Below are 14,055 nucleotides of genomic sequence, written 5' to 3' on the forward strand. Positions count from 1 at the left end.
TTAACTTTCGCCGTCCGCCCGGCCGGCCGGGGGCGTGGCCGGCTGCTACAGAACCAGAGCAAGGCAGGGCGGAAGTGCTCGCGATCCCGGGCGGAAGTTCTCGCAACCCCAGGGGCCGCCTTGGTTACCGAGTTTACCGCCCCTCGCTTACGTCAGCGCTCTGAGCCGGAGCGCCGCGTCCCCGCGCCGGCGCCGCCGGAGACCGCTGGCTCGGGGTTGCGGCCCCCCCCACCTCCCCAGGTGAGGCCCTCCGTCTCTCCTCCGCCTTCCGCCCCTCTTTTCCGAGCTCCTTCTTTCTTCTCCTCCCCTTCTGCGGTGCTCAGCCCGCGGCTCGGGTTCCACCGCCTCCTCTGCGGGGCGGACCTCGCGGGCTGCCGGCCTCACCTGCGCGGGCAGAGGGGGGTTCCGGTGCCGTCGTCCTGACGACGGAGGGGGTGTTTCTCCCCGGGCCACGTGGCGCCCCCGGACTCCGGGGATTCCTAGAGGAGGTGTTGCAGTAATATAATGTTAGTCTATCCTACCTGTACTCACTAGATTAGTTCCTATCCAGCTGGTATAACTTTATTCAATTCCCTTAATTGCTTTTAATGTTATATCCTAATTATCTCTACATATCTTCTATATGTTTCTACATTTCTATATATTTAGTTACAGTAACATTATATTACTGCAACAGGAGGGAATGCTGGTGGACCCCGACGTGCGGGAGTGTGGACTGCAGCCGGGCTTGAGCAAGGGGTAGGGACAGGCGACGGACTGACAGGAGGACTAAAGGGGCTTGGAGGGCTGGGGCTGGCTGGGCGCGGTGGCCTGCGTGTGGCCTCGGCGGTGACGGTGGAGAAAGACAGCCTTGGGCCCTGCCCCTGAACCAGGAGCAACCATGTTGGTGATACCCCCCGGACTGAGCGAGGAGGAGGAGGCCCTGCAGAAGAAATTCAACAAACTGAAGAAAAAGGTGAGGGAGCCTGCCTGGGCCGTGACCCGACTTTCCAGAGGACTCTTCCTCGACCTCTGAGGCCACCTGGGCTGAGTGTGGAGGGCCCAAGGGCTCAGCACCGGAGATGGTCACCTCCCGGGGCAACTCCAGAGGTGGGCTGTCGCCAGGTCTTGGTGTGCACCTGTCTCTTTTCTGTGGGCTGTCGCCAGGTCTTGGTGTACACCTGTCTCTTTTCTGTCCCATTTCCCGTGGAGTTGTTTCCCTTTCTCTTGGCTTTCATTCCCACCGAAAAGCTGGGGCGCCCCAGATTTGGTTTTCCAGTTTCACCTGGTGTCTTGCTGATAACTTTCACCTGTCCAAAGTAGAGCTGTGGTCTTCCTAGCTATTCTACTTCCTTTTCTCAACCTTCCAAATACGGACTGACTGACGGAAATCAGCTCTCCCATGTGTTTGGAATTGGGGGAGGGGTGGAATCTCATCTCTGATTTCTCTATTGGCCAAATCTTCTTGATTCTTTCTTGAAAGCAGTTTCTCCCATTTTGTTTCCTGTGTATCTGTAGAGCAGATCTTGGCTGACAGCCACTTAGACTGTTGTATTGATCACTAAACATGTTTCTTAGTATTGTTGTTTTTTAACAGAGTTTTTCACTCTGTTTAAAATGACTCATTGTAAACACAAAACTCTGGCCCTGACCAGTTGGCTCAGTGGTAGAGCATCGGTCTGGCATGTGGAAGTCCCAGGTTTGATTCCTGGTCAGGACACACAGGAGAAGCGCCCATCTGCTTCTCCACCCTTCCCCCTCCCTCTTCTCTCTCCCTTTTCTCTCTCCCTTCTCCTCCCCCCGGCAGCCATGGCTCAATTGAGTGCATCAAGCCCTGGGCGCTGAGGATGGCTCAGTGGAGCCTCTACCTCAGGTGCTAAAAATAGCTCTCTTGCAAGCATGGCCTTAGATGGGCAGAGCATTGGCCCCCAAAGGGGGTTGCCAGGTGGATCCTGGTTGGGGCACATGCAGCAATCTCTCTTCCCTCTTCTCACTTGGGGAAAAAAAAAAGAAGAAAACAAGAACCTGTCCCTTTTTCTCAAAACCCTTAAGTGGCTTCACATTGTCTATGGACCAAAGCCTTCAGTTGGCATCCCTTTTTAGTTAAATGAAACTACTCAGTAGTCCCAAAATACACATTCCCAGAGGCTTCATTTTGCAGCATTTTGCCACCCTGTTTTCTTTATCCAAAATGCCCCCTTTCTCCCCCTCGGTCCGTGTTGTGCAGACTCTTGCCAGGGTCCCATCTAATGGCTGTTTGTTATCAGGAAATTCTACCTGCTCTCAAGCAGTCTGCACCTCTTGTGAACATTTTTGGCAATTTAGTCATCATTTTATTTTTAAAAATATAAGCTTCTTGGGGGGTGGGTGCTGCACCTCTTACTTTTGCCCGTCCCCGTTGTAAAGTAACGGAGGGCGCGTCCTTGTTCAGTGGCAGGGGACGGGTGGGCGCATTCCCCAGGAAGGCCACGTAGGCTGAGAGTTACGTGCAGATTGTAACCTGGGGTTCCGGTCCTTGATGAATTCCTTGTCTTCAGCTTTGAACACGCGGTGCTCCAGCAAGCCCCGGGACACCGTGGCCTGGATAGCGTAGGTCACTGCGCCGCTGTGGACCTGGCGTAAGAGGCAGGGCTGGCTCCGTGAACCAGTCCGGGCGCCCTCTTTCCTCTGAGGAAGGTGGCGCGTGGGGGGGGGGGGGCAGGGACCCTGGGAAAGGGTCTGGTCAGGAGCCGGCCCTCCAGCCCCTTTCTCCTTCTCCTTCCCGTTCCGATCCCAGAAAAAGGCCCTGCTGGCTCTGAAGAAGCAAAGCAGCAGCAGCACCGCCAGCCAGGGCGGCGTCAAGCGCTGTGAGTGGCGGGCAGGCTTGGGGGCCGGGAGCGGGGAGCGCAGGCCGGCCTCCCCGCAGCCCGGCCAACCCGTGCCTCTTCTCCTTGCGACCCCAGCGTTATCGGAGCAGCCGGTGGTGGACACTGCCACTGCCACAGAGCAGGCGAAGCAGCTGGTGAAGTCAGGGGCCATCAGCGCCATCAAGGCCGAGACCAAGAACTCGGGCTTCAAACGCTCCCGGACCCTAGAGGGGAAGTTGAAAGTAAGCACAGGCAGAAAGCTTGTCAGGGTCCAGCCTCGACCCGGCGGGCCAGAGGGCGCGGGTGCAACCCCCCGCCCGGTCCCCAGGCAGGACCTGTTTGAGGAGCGGTCGGTCAATGGGCCACACCAAATGGGCCACTGAGTGCAACAAGGACTTGATGCCTCTCTCTCCTCTCTAAAAATGAATAAATAAAATAAAATAATTTTTAAAAAAAGCCCTTAAGACAAAGAACCCAGTGTGTGCCCTCCCTTGATCATACCCACACTTTAAAAAAAAAAAAGTTTGGGGACCCCTGCTTTAGAGGAACCAAATACTTTTAAGAGTATATCAGGCCCTGGCCGGTTGGCTCAGTGGTAGAGCGTCGGCCTGGCATGCAGGAGTCCCAGGTTCGATTCCCAGCCAGGGCACACAGGAGAGGCTCCTATCTGCTTCTCCACCCCTCCCCCTCTCCTTCCTCTCTGTCTCTCTCTTCCCCTCCCACAGCCAAGGCTCCATTGGAGCAAAGTTGGCCCAGGCGCTGAGGATGGCTCTGTGGCCGCTGCCTCAGGTGCTAGAATGGCTCTGATTGTGTCAGAGCGACGCCCCAAGATGGGCAGAGCATCGCCCCCTGGTGGGCATGCCGGGTGGATCCCGGTCGGGCGCATGCGGGAGTCTGTCTGACTACCTGCCCGTTTCCAGCTTCAGAAAAATACAAAAAAAAAAAAAGAGTATATCACGGCCTCTTACTCTAAAATAGCACGTAGTCAAATAAGAAGTACAAAAGAATTAAAAGAAGAAAACAAAAAGGCCAAAGGAAGCTGAGGAGGGCAAGGGACCCCTTCTGTCCTGTGGTTGGGTGGCCTCCTGCTCCAGCCCTGAGAGCGGTCTCCGCCCCCCTAGGACCCTGAGAAGGGGCCCGTGCCCACGTTCCAGCCGTTCCAGAGGAGCGTGTCTGCTGAGGACGACCTGCAGGAGGTGAGGTGCCCGGGCCGCCCGAGGGGCCGCGTGCCGGCGGCTGGGGGCCGTCTTCACTGAAACTGGGTCTCTCTTTCAGTCGTCCCGACGACCCCAGAGGAAATCTCTGTACGAGAGGTGAGCAAGCAGAGATGAGATGGGGTCCCGGCCGGCGGCGGGTGAGGCGGGGTGGGCTGTCCGGTCCTCGGGAGGGTCGGGGCTGGGGCTGCAGAGTGAGGGTTGACTCTCCACAGGGTCTGGGAAGACGAGGCAGAGGCCCCCTCTGAGCCCCACCGTCTGCCTGCCTGCCGCCCCCAGCTTTGTGTCTTCCAGTGATCGGCTTCAGGAGCTGGGGCCGGACGGGGACGAGGGCCCCGGGCCTGGCGACGGCCCCTCTCGTGGCTTCGACTGGGGCTGTGAAGATCGGGGCGGCGCCCGCTCCTCCGTCTCCCCGCCCCGGAGCCGCAGCCGGGACCGCAGTCGTGAGCGGAACCGGGACAGAGACCGAGATCGGGACAGAGACCGAGATCGGGACAGAGACCGGGACCGGGACAGAGACCGGGACCGCGACAGAGACCGGGACCGCGACAGAGACCGGGACCGCGACAGAGACCGCAAGTCAGACGGTTCTTTCCGCAGTGAGTGGGCCTGGCCGGGAGGGAGCCTGACCTCCAGGTTTCCGCCGCTGCACCAGAGTGGGCTCTGAGCGGAGGGTGAGGCGCGGGCCCCGCCCCCTGACCCTGTGCTCTCGTGGCCTCACAGGGTCGGACGCGTTCCCCGAGTTCTGGTCGCCCCGGAAAGGGAACACTCTCTATGTGTACGGGGAAGACATGACGCCCGCCCTCCTCCGCGGGGCTTTCTCTCCCTTTGGAAACATCATTGACCTCTCTATGGACCCCCCCAGAAAGTAAGGGTGACTGTGGGCAAGATGAGTCCTGGGAGGAGCTGGGCCGGTGTCCTGGGGGAGGGGCCTCGTGTCGCTGGCGGGGCGGCAGGCGAGGCCTGGGTCTGGCTGGGCTCAGGAGAGCCCGCAGCCCTGACCCTGTGCTCTCCCTCCAGCTGCGCCTTCATCACCTACGAGAAGATGGAGTCAGCAGACCAGGCCGTCGCCGAGGTGGGGGCTTCCCGGGCCTGTCCCCCGCCTCTACCCCCTGCCCCCCCCACTAACCTCCTGTTTTCTCCTTAAAGTCGGGGAGCTGGGAGGAGACCAGGCCGTTAGCAGAGAAAGCCTCTCCCTACTCAACAGAAACCCTCGTAGTCTCAGATCCCTGCTCAGCGTACTGCTAGGACGGCAGCTCACGGAAGCCCCTGGGTTTGTCTGTGACGCTCCGTCCTCTGCCCTCTCCGCCCCAGCTCAACGGGACCCAGGTGGAGTCCGTGCAGCTCAAAGTCAGCATTGCCCGCAAGCAGCCCATGCTGGACGTTGCCGTCGGCAAATCTGTCTGGGGCTCCCTCGGTGAGAGCGCGCTCCTCCCACCCTCGCCCTGCCTCCTCCCGCTCACCTCTTCTTCCTCCGTCGCCCCCCACCCATGTCCCTGGGCTCCCCAGAGGCCTGGGTTTGCGGGGGGCTGTGGGAATGGGAGAGTGGTGGTCCCTCTGTTGGCTGCCGGCAGGACAAAGGAAAGAAGAGGGTAGAAGCCACCGCAGTGGCTGGAACGTGGGCCAGGTCTGTGCGGAGTGTGCACCCCTCGTGTGGCCTTGGCGTTTCGAGATGAGTGTAGTTGGTTTTATAGAGCAGGCATTCGGCATAGGGGTCTGGAACTCCGGCGTGAGGGAGGAGGGACACCGTGGTGTCGGCCACCTGTGTCTAGGGCGGCTGCGCGACAGCAGCGTCCCTGGGGAGGCCGGAGGAAAACGGGACGCAGCACGGGCCTGGGGAATGTGCAGGGAGTAGGGGGGTCTGTCCTCGGACCCCGCTCGTCCCAGCCCTCCCGACCCGTCGGGCTGAGGCTGACGCAGCAAGAAGGGTCAGGGCTGGGGCAGCACCAGGGGTGCCTGGGCCGAGGCAGCCAGAGGACGGCGGCTTTGAGAAGGAGGTGCAGTCAGCGGAGTCGGGGTTCAGAGACCCCAGAGGACGGCGGCTTTGAGAAGGAGGTACAGTCAGCGGAGTCGGGGTTCAGAGAGCCCAGAGGATGGCGGCTGGTGGGGGAGTTCACAGCAGCCCCAGAGCGGCAGGGATGGAGCCCTTGGAGATGGGTGAAGAGAGGGGCTCACAGGGCACAGGGAGGAGGAGAAGGAAGGGGCGCACTGGCCTGACCAGGTGGTGGCGCAGTGGCTAGAGTGTCGGACTGGGATGCGGAGGACCCAGGTTCGAGACCCCGAGGTCGCCAGCTTGAGTGTGGGCTCATCTGGTTTGAGCAAAGCTCACCAGCTTGGACCCAAGGTCGCTGGCTTGAGCAAGGGGTCACTTGGTCTTGCTGAAGGTCCGTGGTCAAGGCACATATGAGAAAGCAATCAATGAACAACTAAGGTGTCGCAACAAAAACTGATGATTGATGCTTCTCATCTCTCTCCGTTCCTGTCTGTCTGTCCTTATCTATCCCTCTTTCTGACTCTGTCTCTATAAAAAAAGGGGGGCGCATGGGGCGCAGGGAGGAGGGGCAGGAGAGCTGGGGGCCTGAGGGGGACTCACAGGGACTAGTGCTGCCCCTGTGGCGCGTCCCCCTGGAGGAACGATTGCATTTCTCCGTGTGAAGAACCTGTTTTAGCGGAAACTGATTTTCCTGGCAACGGCGGCAGGAACGGGTTCCGAGCCAGAGCGGCCTCCAGACACAGGGTTCAGGGAAGACCCGCATGGCAACAACGGGCGACAGGCACCTTCTAGCTTTCATTTTAAACGTACTGACTGGGGTGCTAGGGAAGCACCAGCGTGCCTCAACCGTAGGATCTGGGACTTTTTCAGGAACAAGACGTGTTATGTATCCCCAAGTGTCAAGATAACAGCGCGCCCGCCCCTTGCTAGTGGTGATGGTTGACAGCCCCCACCCCCACCCCCAAGGGGCTAAAGGGAGAGCGGCCGCCCCGCCACCAGAGGGCAGCATAGAGCCGTGGCTCCCCGCAGCCAGAGGCTGGGAGTGAGGTAGTCGGGCTCTGGACTTGAGGCCTCCCCTTCAGGCCCTAACTCCTGCCCTCCCTCTGTAGCTGTCCAGAACAACCCCAAGGGCTGCCACAGGGACAAAAGGACCCAGAGAGTCTACAACGATGACGTCTACAAGAAGAACGTTGTGGACGGCTTCTAGGGAGCGAGCTGACCCTCCTGTGCCCGGCCTTTGCCCGGGCTGGTCCCTGTGAAACCCGGAGGGGGGCGCCCGCCCACGCGGCCCCTCGGCCTCCAGGGTTGTTCCGCACGTGTGGTTGGGGTGGGGCCGTGATAAGATGACCAGTGTGCACTTCCCACACTCTTGGCCGAAAAGGATCTTGAACACACATATGATCACAGCTGTTTTTAATTTGGTCTCACGCCCCTTCCCGGCGGGAAACCCCTCATAGAAAATCCAGCTCGTCTTGGAGCTTGTCCTTGAGCCAGGGCAGCACTTGGAAGAGGTTGATGTGGAAGTCGCGGGCGTAAGGAGGCACCTGGGGCTTCCGCTTCGGATCTTTGCAGAGGTCCACGACCCCCCAGCTGATCACACCAACCTGGAGGGGCGAGGGGTTGTCGGGCCTCATTTGGGAGAATTCCCTCTTCATCCCAGGGAGCACAGCGGCTCCCACCTGCATCTGCACTGACCTAGTCAGGTTACGACTCGGCCCAGCTCAGTCCCGTCCTCTGCAGCACCCAGGCCAGACACGTGGTCCTCAGCCCACCGGTTCAGGGAGGAGGCCTAAGGTGGGCAGGCTCTGCCCCCCACTGGCCACATCCATTGACCTTTCCTGCTCTGGGGTCCGTGCAGACCCCGTGGCTTCTCCCTGTGGCCAGCAGAGGGGACACTCACTTGGATGTAGCGACTCCTCTTGTGGATGATCAGGGGTCCACCGGAGTCACCTGCAGGGGGGGAGAAGCTGCAGGAACGGTCCTGGGCCTGGGGGACTCACAGCATGACCCCCAGAGCCTTTCCTCACCTTTGCAGGTGTTGGGGTCGGCGACGGGATCCGCCCCTCCAGTGCACAGGAACCTGGGGGTGACCACCTCAGAGATAGGTTTGACTTGCTCATAACCCGGGGCGTGCTGGGCGTCCCTCTCACAGGCGTCTCTCTGTGGGGGGGGAGAAGGGGCGGGAGGTGGGCGGGGCTTCGGGGGAGCCAGGGCTCAGCCCCTCAGGACCCCGCACCCCGCACCTTGTCTCCGTGCTTGATGTAAACCCCCTTCCGGCCCAGCCGCTCCTTGCCGTCCTTGGTCCACCCGGACACAAAGAAAGCTTCGATGTCCTTCGCAGGGAGCAGCTCTTCCACTGGATTGGGGGGGGCAGACCAGGTCGTTTCCCGCAGCTCCCTCTCCTGCCCCCCTGTCTCCTGGATTCTCACCCCGGTGACCCTTCCCTAACCGGGCCTTACTCTGCTGCTTGCACGTGGTTGCCAGCGGGATCCTAAGAGCGCGGTTCGTCCCTTCCGTGCACGGGAGGCAGATGGGCCTGGGGGAGAGAGGTGGGCGCCCGGGGATGGCACACCGCGCCTGCCCGTGTCCCTGCCCCGCCCGGCACCCCCTCTCCTGGGGAACCCAGGGCCTCACCTGACAGTCTCAGTGTACGTCAGCTTGTTCTTGAGCCTGATCAGGACCACGTCATAGTCATAAAACTCAGAGATCCCTTTCTCTTTCTTCCCGTTGATGTTGTACTCGGGGTGGAAGAAGAGTGCATCTACGTCCAAGCTCTGCCTCTTGCCTCCTGAGGTTGGAGGAGAGTGAGTGCCTGTGGCCGGACCCCGGACCCCGGCCGTCTAGCGGGTCATCCATCCCTAGCGGGTCCAGCGTACAAAGGCAGGGGCTGCACCACGGGCAGGTGGCCTGTGGGCCCTTGAAGTGGGAGGCGCCAGCCCGAGGGCAACTGACGCGCATTGATCCGCTGTGTCACCCTTACCCACGGCGACCTTGATCGACTCTTTCTCGTCATCCACCGTGAAACAGTGCGCCGCCGTCAACACAAAGTAGTTGGACACCACGGCCCCCATGCACTTCTCGACCCCCTTGGACGGGCGCTGGGAACAGAGGGCAGAGAGGGAAAGCTCAGCTTTGGCACACTTGGGCATTCTGCCCTCTCGCCCCCCCCTCCCGTTTTACCCTGACCTCACCCCGCACTGGGCTCTGTGCTTACAGTGACCGTGATCTTGGCCTGCCACGGCTGCCTGTGGTGGTCGGTGCCTTCCGTGTGCTGCCAAACCATGCCACAGAGGCCCAGCATCTGGGATTCATCTGGCAAGGAAAGAGCACTGAGAGCCGGGACATGGCACCCCAAACATGGCAGCGCCTCTGGGGAGGGGACCCCCGAGAAAAGGCAAGCCACGGGTATGCGTTCCTTTATGTCGAACACAAGAAGACACTGGACAGTGGAAAGAGTTTGAGACGAGATTGGAGGCCTGGCGGTCCCAGGCCCAGCCCTGGCTGGTTTGCTGCCCCTTGATGTCTCTTGGCTGCAGTTTCCACATCTGTGGAACAAGGGACCTGAGAGAGATCTCGCCTGGCTGTCGTTTACAGCTCTGTGATTCTAAGGCAGTGATGGGCAATCTTTTGAGCTTGGTGTGTCAAAATTCACCAAACACCGAGCAAAACTCAGGTGGTGTGTCACTTTGAGAAAAACAGCCGAACCGGAAGTCCCAGAACTAGAGGCTCTGTGCTGGAGTTCTATTGTTTTGGCCTCAGACTTCCGGCACAGAGTGTCTACACGACAGCAAGTGTTTTATCCTCGGCTACTGCACGGCCAGGTGCAGTAGCCGAGGATGAAACATCCTTCTCGGCATGCGGCCCCATACTTCTCTGGTATGCGGCTGCATGCGGCCGCGTGTCATCGAAAATGGCTACGCGTGTCAGTGCTGACACGCATGTCATAGGTTCGCCATCACGGCTCTAAGATCAGGAAGTGGGCAGCACCAGGAGACACTGATACGATGGAAGGAACGAGAAAGGCCCTGTGGGCTGCCCGGCTGTGGGAGGAGGCCCTGGGGAGGGAAAGCCCAGTTTCCCGGCCGTCCTGCGCCCTTCGGACATCTTCCTACCGACCATCTGTTTGAAAACATCCTCCAGGTTGTCCATGTCCTTCACTTTGAACACATGTTGCTCCCTATCTTTCTTGGAAGCCAAAGCGTTGATATTCTCTTGGTTCACGAGAGGCCCCACTCCAAACACATAGACATCTGAGGACGACAGGGGAACGTGAGGGTCCCGAGGGCGGGGCAGGAGCTCAGAAAGCGGGGCCGGAGGCCTGGCCCCTCAGCTCACCCAGGTAGTCTTCCCTTGGGTTCTTGCGATCCCTGCCGATGTCCAGCAAGGACCGGATGTCGTGAATGACTGAGACCGGGTCCCCGCCCATATTGTGCAAGCCTACGGGAGAGACGGGGTCATCAGGACAGGAGGTGGCAAGAAAGAGGGTCGAGGGGGATGAATGAGCTGGGAACAGTGACCCACAGCTGGGTCAGCACGGAGGGAAGGGGAGGGACATCGGAGAGTCTCCTCGAGAAGTGTCGCAGCAAAGGTCAGCCTGGCGGGCCCCCTCCCCAGCTGCGGACGGCCCGCCCGCCCGGGAGTCTGGTGCTGCATGTAGCTGAGGGGCTGCCGCACAGGGGACCGGGAGGGTGGGGCAGCGGGAGGGAGGCGGGGCCCTTCGCACCATCGGTCATGAGGATGACGACGTGGCGAGTGCGGTTCCAGCCCTCACGGGGGTGCTCCCGTTCTCTGCTCATCATGTTGTACACGGCCTGGAGGGCCTTCTTGGTGTTCGTCCCCATCTTCAGCTTGTGATCTGGGGCCACGGGAGAGTCGTCACCTCACTTCGTCTTCCAGACCACACTCGAGCCCCACACTGGCCTGTCAGCAACACCTTCCACATTTTTTCTCAACTTTTTTAGTTGGTGGTCACCCTACTGACTTCCTCTCGACCACAAAGTGACCTTCTCAGCCCCTCACAGGTTCCCGCTGACCCTGCTGTGCAGTCACGCACTACAGAGCGGTCCTCCCTGCCCTCCACACACGCAAACACGCGTGCGTGCGCGCACACACACATACACACACACATACACACACGCGCGCGCAGTCTCACCCAACACCCCTGAAACTTCTGACCCCCCTGGTCCCGAAGCGAACCCCCCACCGCTCGCTCCCCGCCTTCTGACCGTCATAGCTGATCTTGTCGATCTGTTCCGTGACCCAGGCTGCGTCGCTGCTCTGGGGCTGGGACACTCTGATCAGGACGTTGGTGTCTGTGGCGTATGTCAGCAGACCGTACCTGGGCTTCACCCCGTAGCTCGCCACCTGGGGGAAGCAGAGGGTCCTGGCACTGCCAGTAGAAGGCGGCTGGGGTAGGGACGGGCCTGCAGTAAGACTCGAGGGCTGGTGGGTCACCGCTCAGGTTGGCAGGGAAGTCTGGGCCAATGGTCAAGAAGTCACATAAAGGGGAAAGAGGACAGAATCGGATCTGAGGGTTTTCTGGAACCCTGTGGCTCATGGAGGGGCTGGGAACCTCGGGAAGCTAGCTCCGGCAGGCCATGAGTTCCTCTCAGGGTCCCCACCTTCTCAATGAAGGCTTTGAGACAGTTCTTGGCTCCGGTGAAATTGCCTGAGCCGATGCTGTCTGATCCGTCCAGCACCAGGTAGATGTTCATGGAGCCCGAGGGGTCCAGGATGATCTTTCTCTTCTGCTGTTCCCCTGAGTGCCACCAGAGAGTCTCAGGCGCCGGCGTGCAGGGTGCTCCCACCCCCTCTCCCTCCTCCCCACCCACCCCAGTGGCCGGCCCCCACGTCCCCCTTGCCTTCCAACCTGGGCTGTGCCCGTCGTCAGCATCGACCCCTTCTAAGGTCTCCGTCAGGGAGGACAGGAAGGCTTCAGCCACCTCTCCAGGGGTGTCGTACATAAAGGAGTCTGGGAGAGGTCAAAAATCAGGTAATCCAGCCAAGTGTCCAGGAGGGTCGGGGACACAATGGCCAGAGACGGGGGAACGGAAGGGTGGGTTTCCCAAGAAGGGCTCCGAAGAGACGTTAGACAGGAAGGTTGCGGAGCCGAAGGGAGCGGGGCTGGGAGAGAGGGTAGGGAGACAGTGCCGGGCACGGAGACTCGAGGCTCAGAGGGCAAGGTCTGGCTCCGGGCACGGGGTAAGGGTCACCTTGGCAAGAAGGCTCCGTTCCGCTCCAAGAGCCGCCCTCCAAACATGTGCGCCGCTGGGAGCCACGCAGGGTGAGGCCCCGGTTGCAGTAGTAGGTGACGCTGTCTTCAAGGCGGTATTGGCTGCCCACTTTCCGTGTGCCGATGGGGATGCCCGGGTTGGGGCAGTACGACGCTGCGGAGGCCAGAGGCGGGAGGTGAGGGCTGGCGCTGGAGGCGGGAAGGGCAAGGCCCAGCACGGGAGTGACAGCGCCAGCTCCCCGGGCGGCAGCGGGGACAGGGACAGACCGCGACCGAGGGGCGGAGCCGTGCTCCTCACCTCCGTTGTCGCAGACGGCGGTTAGCCCGTCCCACCGACCGTTCTGCTGGCAGGTGCGGTTGGCAGAGCCCCGGAGAGTGTAGCCCTCATAGCACCGGAAAGAGATCTCGTCGCTCAGGTTGTAGTAGGCAGCCCTCGGCCAGTACTCCCCGTTCTCAAAGCCCTGGGGCCTGGGGCAGCGGATTGCTTTGGGGAGAGGGACATAGCAGGAGTTACTGAGAGGGGAGGGGTGCCCGTTAGAGACCCCTCTGGGCTTTGAGGTCCCTGTCACTGGGAAAACACACCTTCTGGGTCCTGCTGGAGCAGCATCTACCCTCACTCCCCACCGAGTCCCACTGCCCCCCCTTCCCCACGCCTGGGCCTTCTGTCTGCCACCCGCCCGGGCTGCCCTGGCACTGGGTAAGTGCTAAGTGAGGGCAGACCCCTTCCTTCCTCTGTCCTTCTTCTCCCCCTCATCCCACCTCGGACACCAGACAGCTCCTGCACGCCTGGCCCAGCTGTCAGCCTGCGTGGTCCCAACACGCTCTCATCGCATCCGAGTCCGGACTCCAGCCACCACCCGCCCCGGCCCTGCCTGGGCCCGCGCCCACCCTCCCTGTCCTGCCCGGGCCCGGCCACCACCCGCTCCAGCCCTGCCTGGGCCCGGCCACCACCCGCCCTGGCCTTGCCGGCCACCACCCGCCCCGGCCCTGCCTGGGCCCGGCCACCACCCGCCCCGGCCCTGCCTGGGCCCGGCCACCACCCGCCCTGGCCTTGCCGGCCACCACCCACCCTCCCTGCCCTCCAACCTCTGCACTCGGCCTGCTTGACGACCTTCTGGTCTTTGGTCAGCATGGTGCTCCATAACCCCGTGGACCGGCAGGTGCGCGCCTGCACGGGGTAGGCGTAGAAGCCAGAGGGACACACGTACTCCAGGGCCTGGCCCTCCTTGAGAAGCTGGAAGGAGCCGCCCTTGATCTCGACCCCCTCCAGAGAGCAGGGCCCGTGGGGTCCAGCCCTGGGCAAGGGCGTCGTGCTCACACCTAAGAGACAGGCTGATGAAGCCAGGCCTGGGAAGGCCAAGGCCGGGGGCAGGGGCAGCGGCCCGGCCCCGCTCACCTGTGGACAGGAAGCCCAGGACCAGGGGCACCAGGCAAAGCCAGGGGCTGAGACTGCTCGGCATGACCCCGGGAGGCAGGGAGAGGCCGGGGCTGCAGGCAGGATGGCCGTCCCCCGCTCGTGTGGCGTGTCTGCCTGGCGCGGCGTCCAGGCTGAGACTGCAGACCGGGGCCAGGTCGCACTGCCTCCCCCCCCCCCCCCCCCCCGTCCCCGCCACCTCTCGCCTCTGACGCAATCCCGACGGCTGGCACCTGCCGCCCGCCCTACACGCCCCACCCACGTCACTTTCCGGAATGTCCAGGCGGGAGGGCCCCGCTAAGCTGCCCGCCCGTCAAGGAAACAGAACCTCAGCAGTTGCACCCTTTGCTGCCCAAGGTCCAGACTCTCCCCTTCCA

General features: G+C 61.5%; 2 protein-coding genes across 4 annotated transcripts; one reads left to right on the forward strand and one right to left on the reverse strand.

The window, feature by feature from the left end:
- The first annotated feature begins 103 nt into the window (after window positions 1–103).
- NELFE (negative elongation factor complex member E) lies at window positions 104–7,430 on the forward strand. Of its 3 annotated transcripts, XM_066262650.1 has the most exons (12): window positions 129–240; window positions 677–738; window positions 873–955; window positions 2,756–2,825; window positions 2,922–3,067; window positions 3,947–4,021; window positions 4,101–4,138; window positions 4,319–4,638; window positions 4,763–4,907; window positions 5,060–5,114; window positions 5,354–5,456; window positions 7,142–7,430. In XM_066262650.1, exons 3-12 carry the CDS (start codon window positions 881–883, stop codon window positions 7,237–7,239), a joined length of 1,125 nt encoding a protein of 374 aa, XP_066118747.1. In that variant the 5' UTR covers window positions 129–240; window positions 677–738; window positions 873–880; the 3' UTR covers window positions 7,240–7,430. The 3 variants fall into 3 exon arrangements, with proteins under 3 accessions (XP_066118648.1, XP_066118747.1, XP_066118566.1); XM_066262551.1 differs by lacking the exon at window positions 677–738 and having other exon boundaries at window positions 104–240; XM_066262469.1 differs by having other exon boundaries at window positions 155–240; window positions 649–955.
- Window positions 7,429–13,826, reverse strand: CFB (complement factor B). Its single transcript, XM_066261985.1, has 18 exons — window positions 13,661–13,826; window positions 13,351–13,584; window positions 12,563–12,748; window positions 12,245–12,418; window positions 11,902–12,003; window positions 11,654–11,790; window positions 11,258–11,396; window positions 10,756–10,887; window positions 10,368–10,469; window positions 10,145–10,282; window positions 9,247–9,344; window positions 9,013–9,130; window positions 8,667–8,820; window positions 8,492–8,568; window positions 8,276–8,388; window positions 8,060–8,192; window positions 7,933–7,982; window positions 7,429–7,636 (listed from the first exon to the last, which is right to left on the reverse strand). The coding sequence occupies exons 1-18, from the start codon at window positions 13,722–13,724 to the stop codon at window positions 7,484–7,486; spliced, it is 2,304 nt and encodes a 767-aa protein (XP_066118082.1). The 5' UTR covers window positions 13,725–13,826; the 3' UTR covers window positions 7,429–7,483.
- Window positions 13,827–14,055: the final 229 nt, after the last annotated feature.

This window comes from Saccopteryx bilineata, chromosome 1 (assembly GCF_036850765.1).
Source record: "Saccopteryx bilineata isolate mSacBil1 chromosome 1, mSacBil1_pri_phased_curated, whole genome shotgun sequence".
Classification (NCBI taxonomy): Eukaryota; Metazoa; Chordata; class Mammalia; order Chiroptera; family Emballonuridae; genus Saccopteryx; species Saccopteryx bilineata.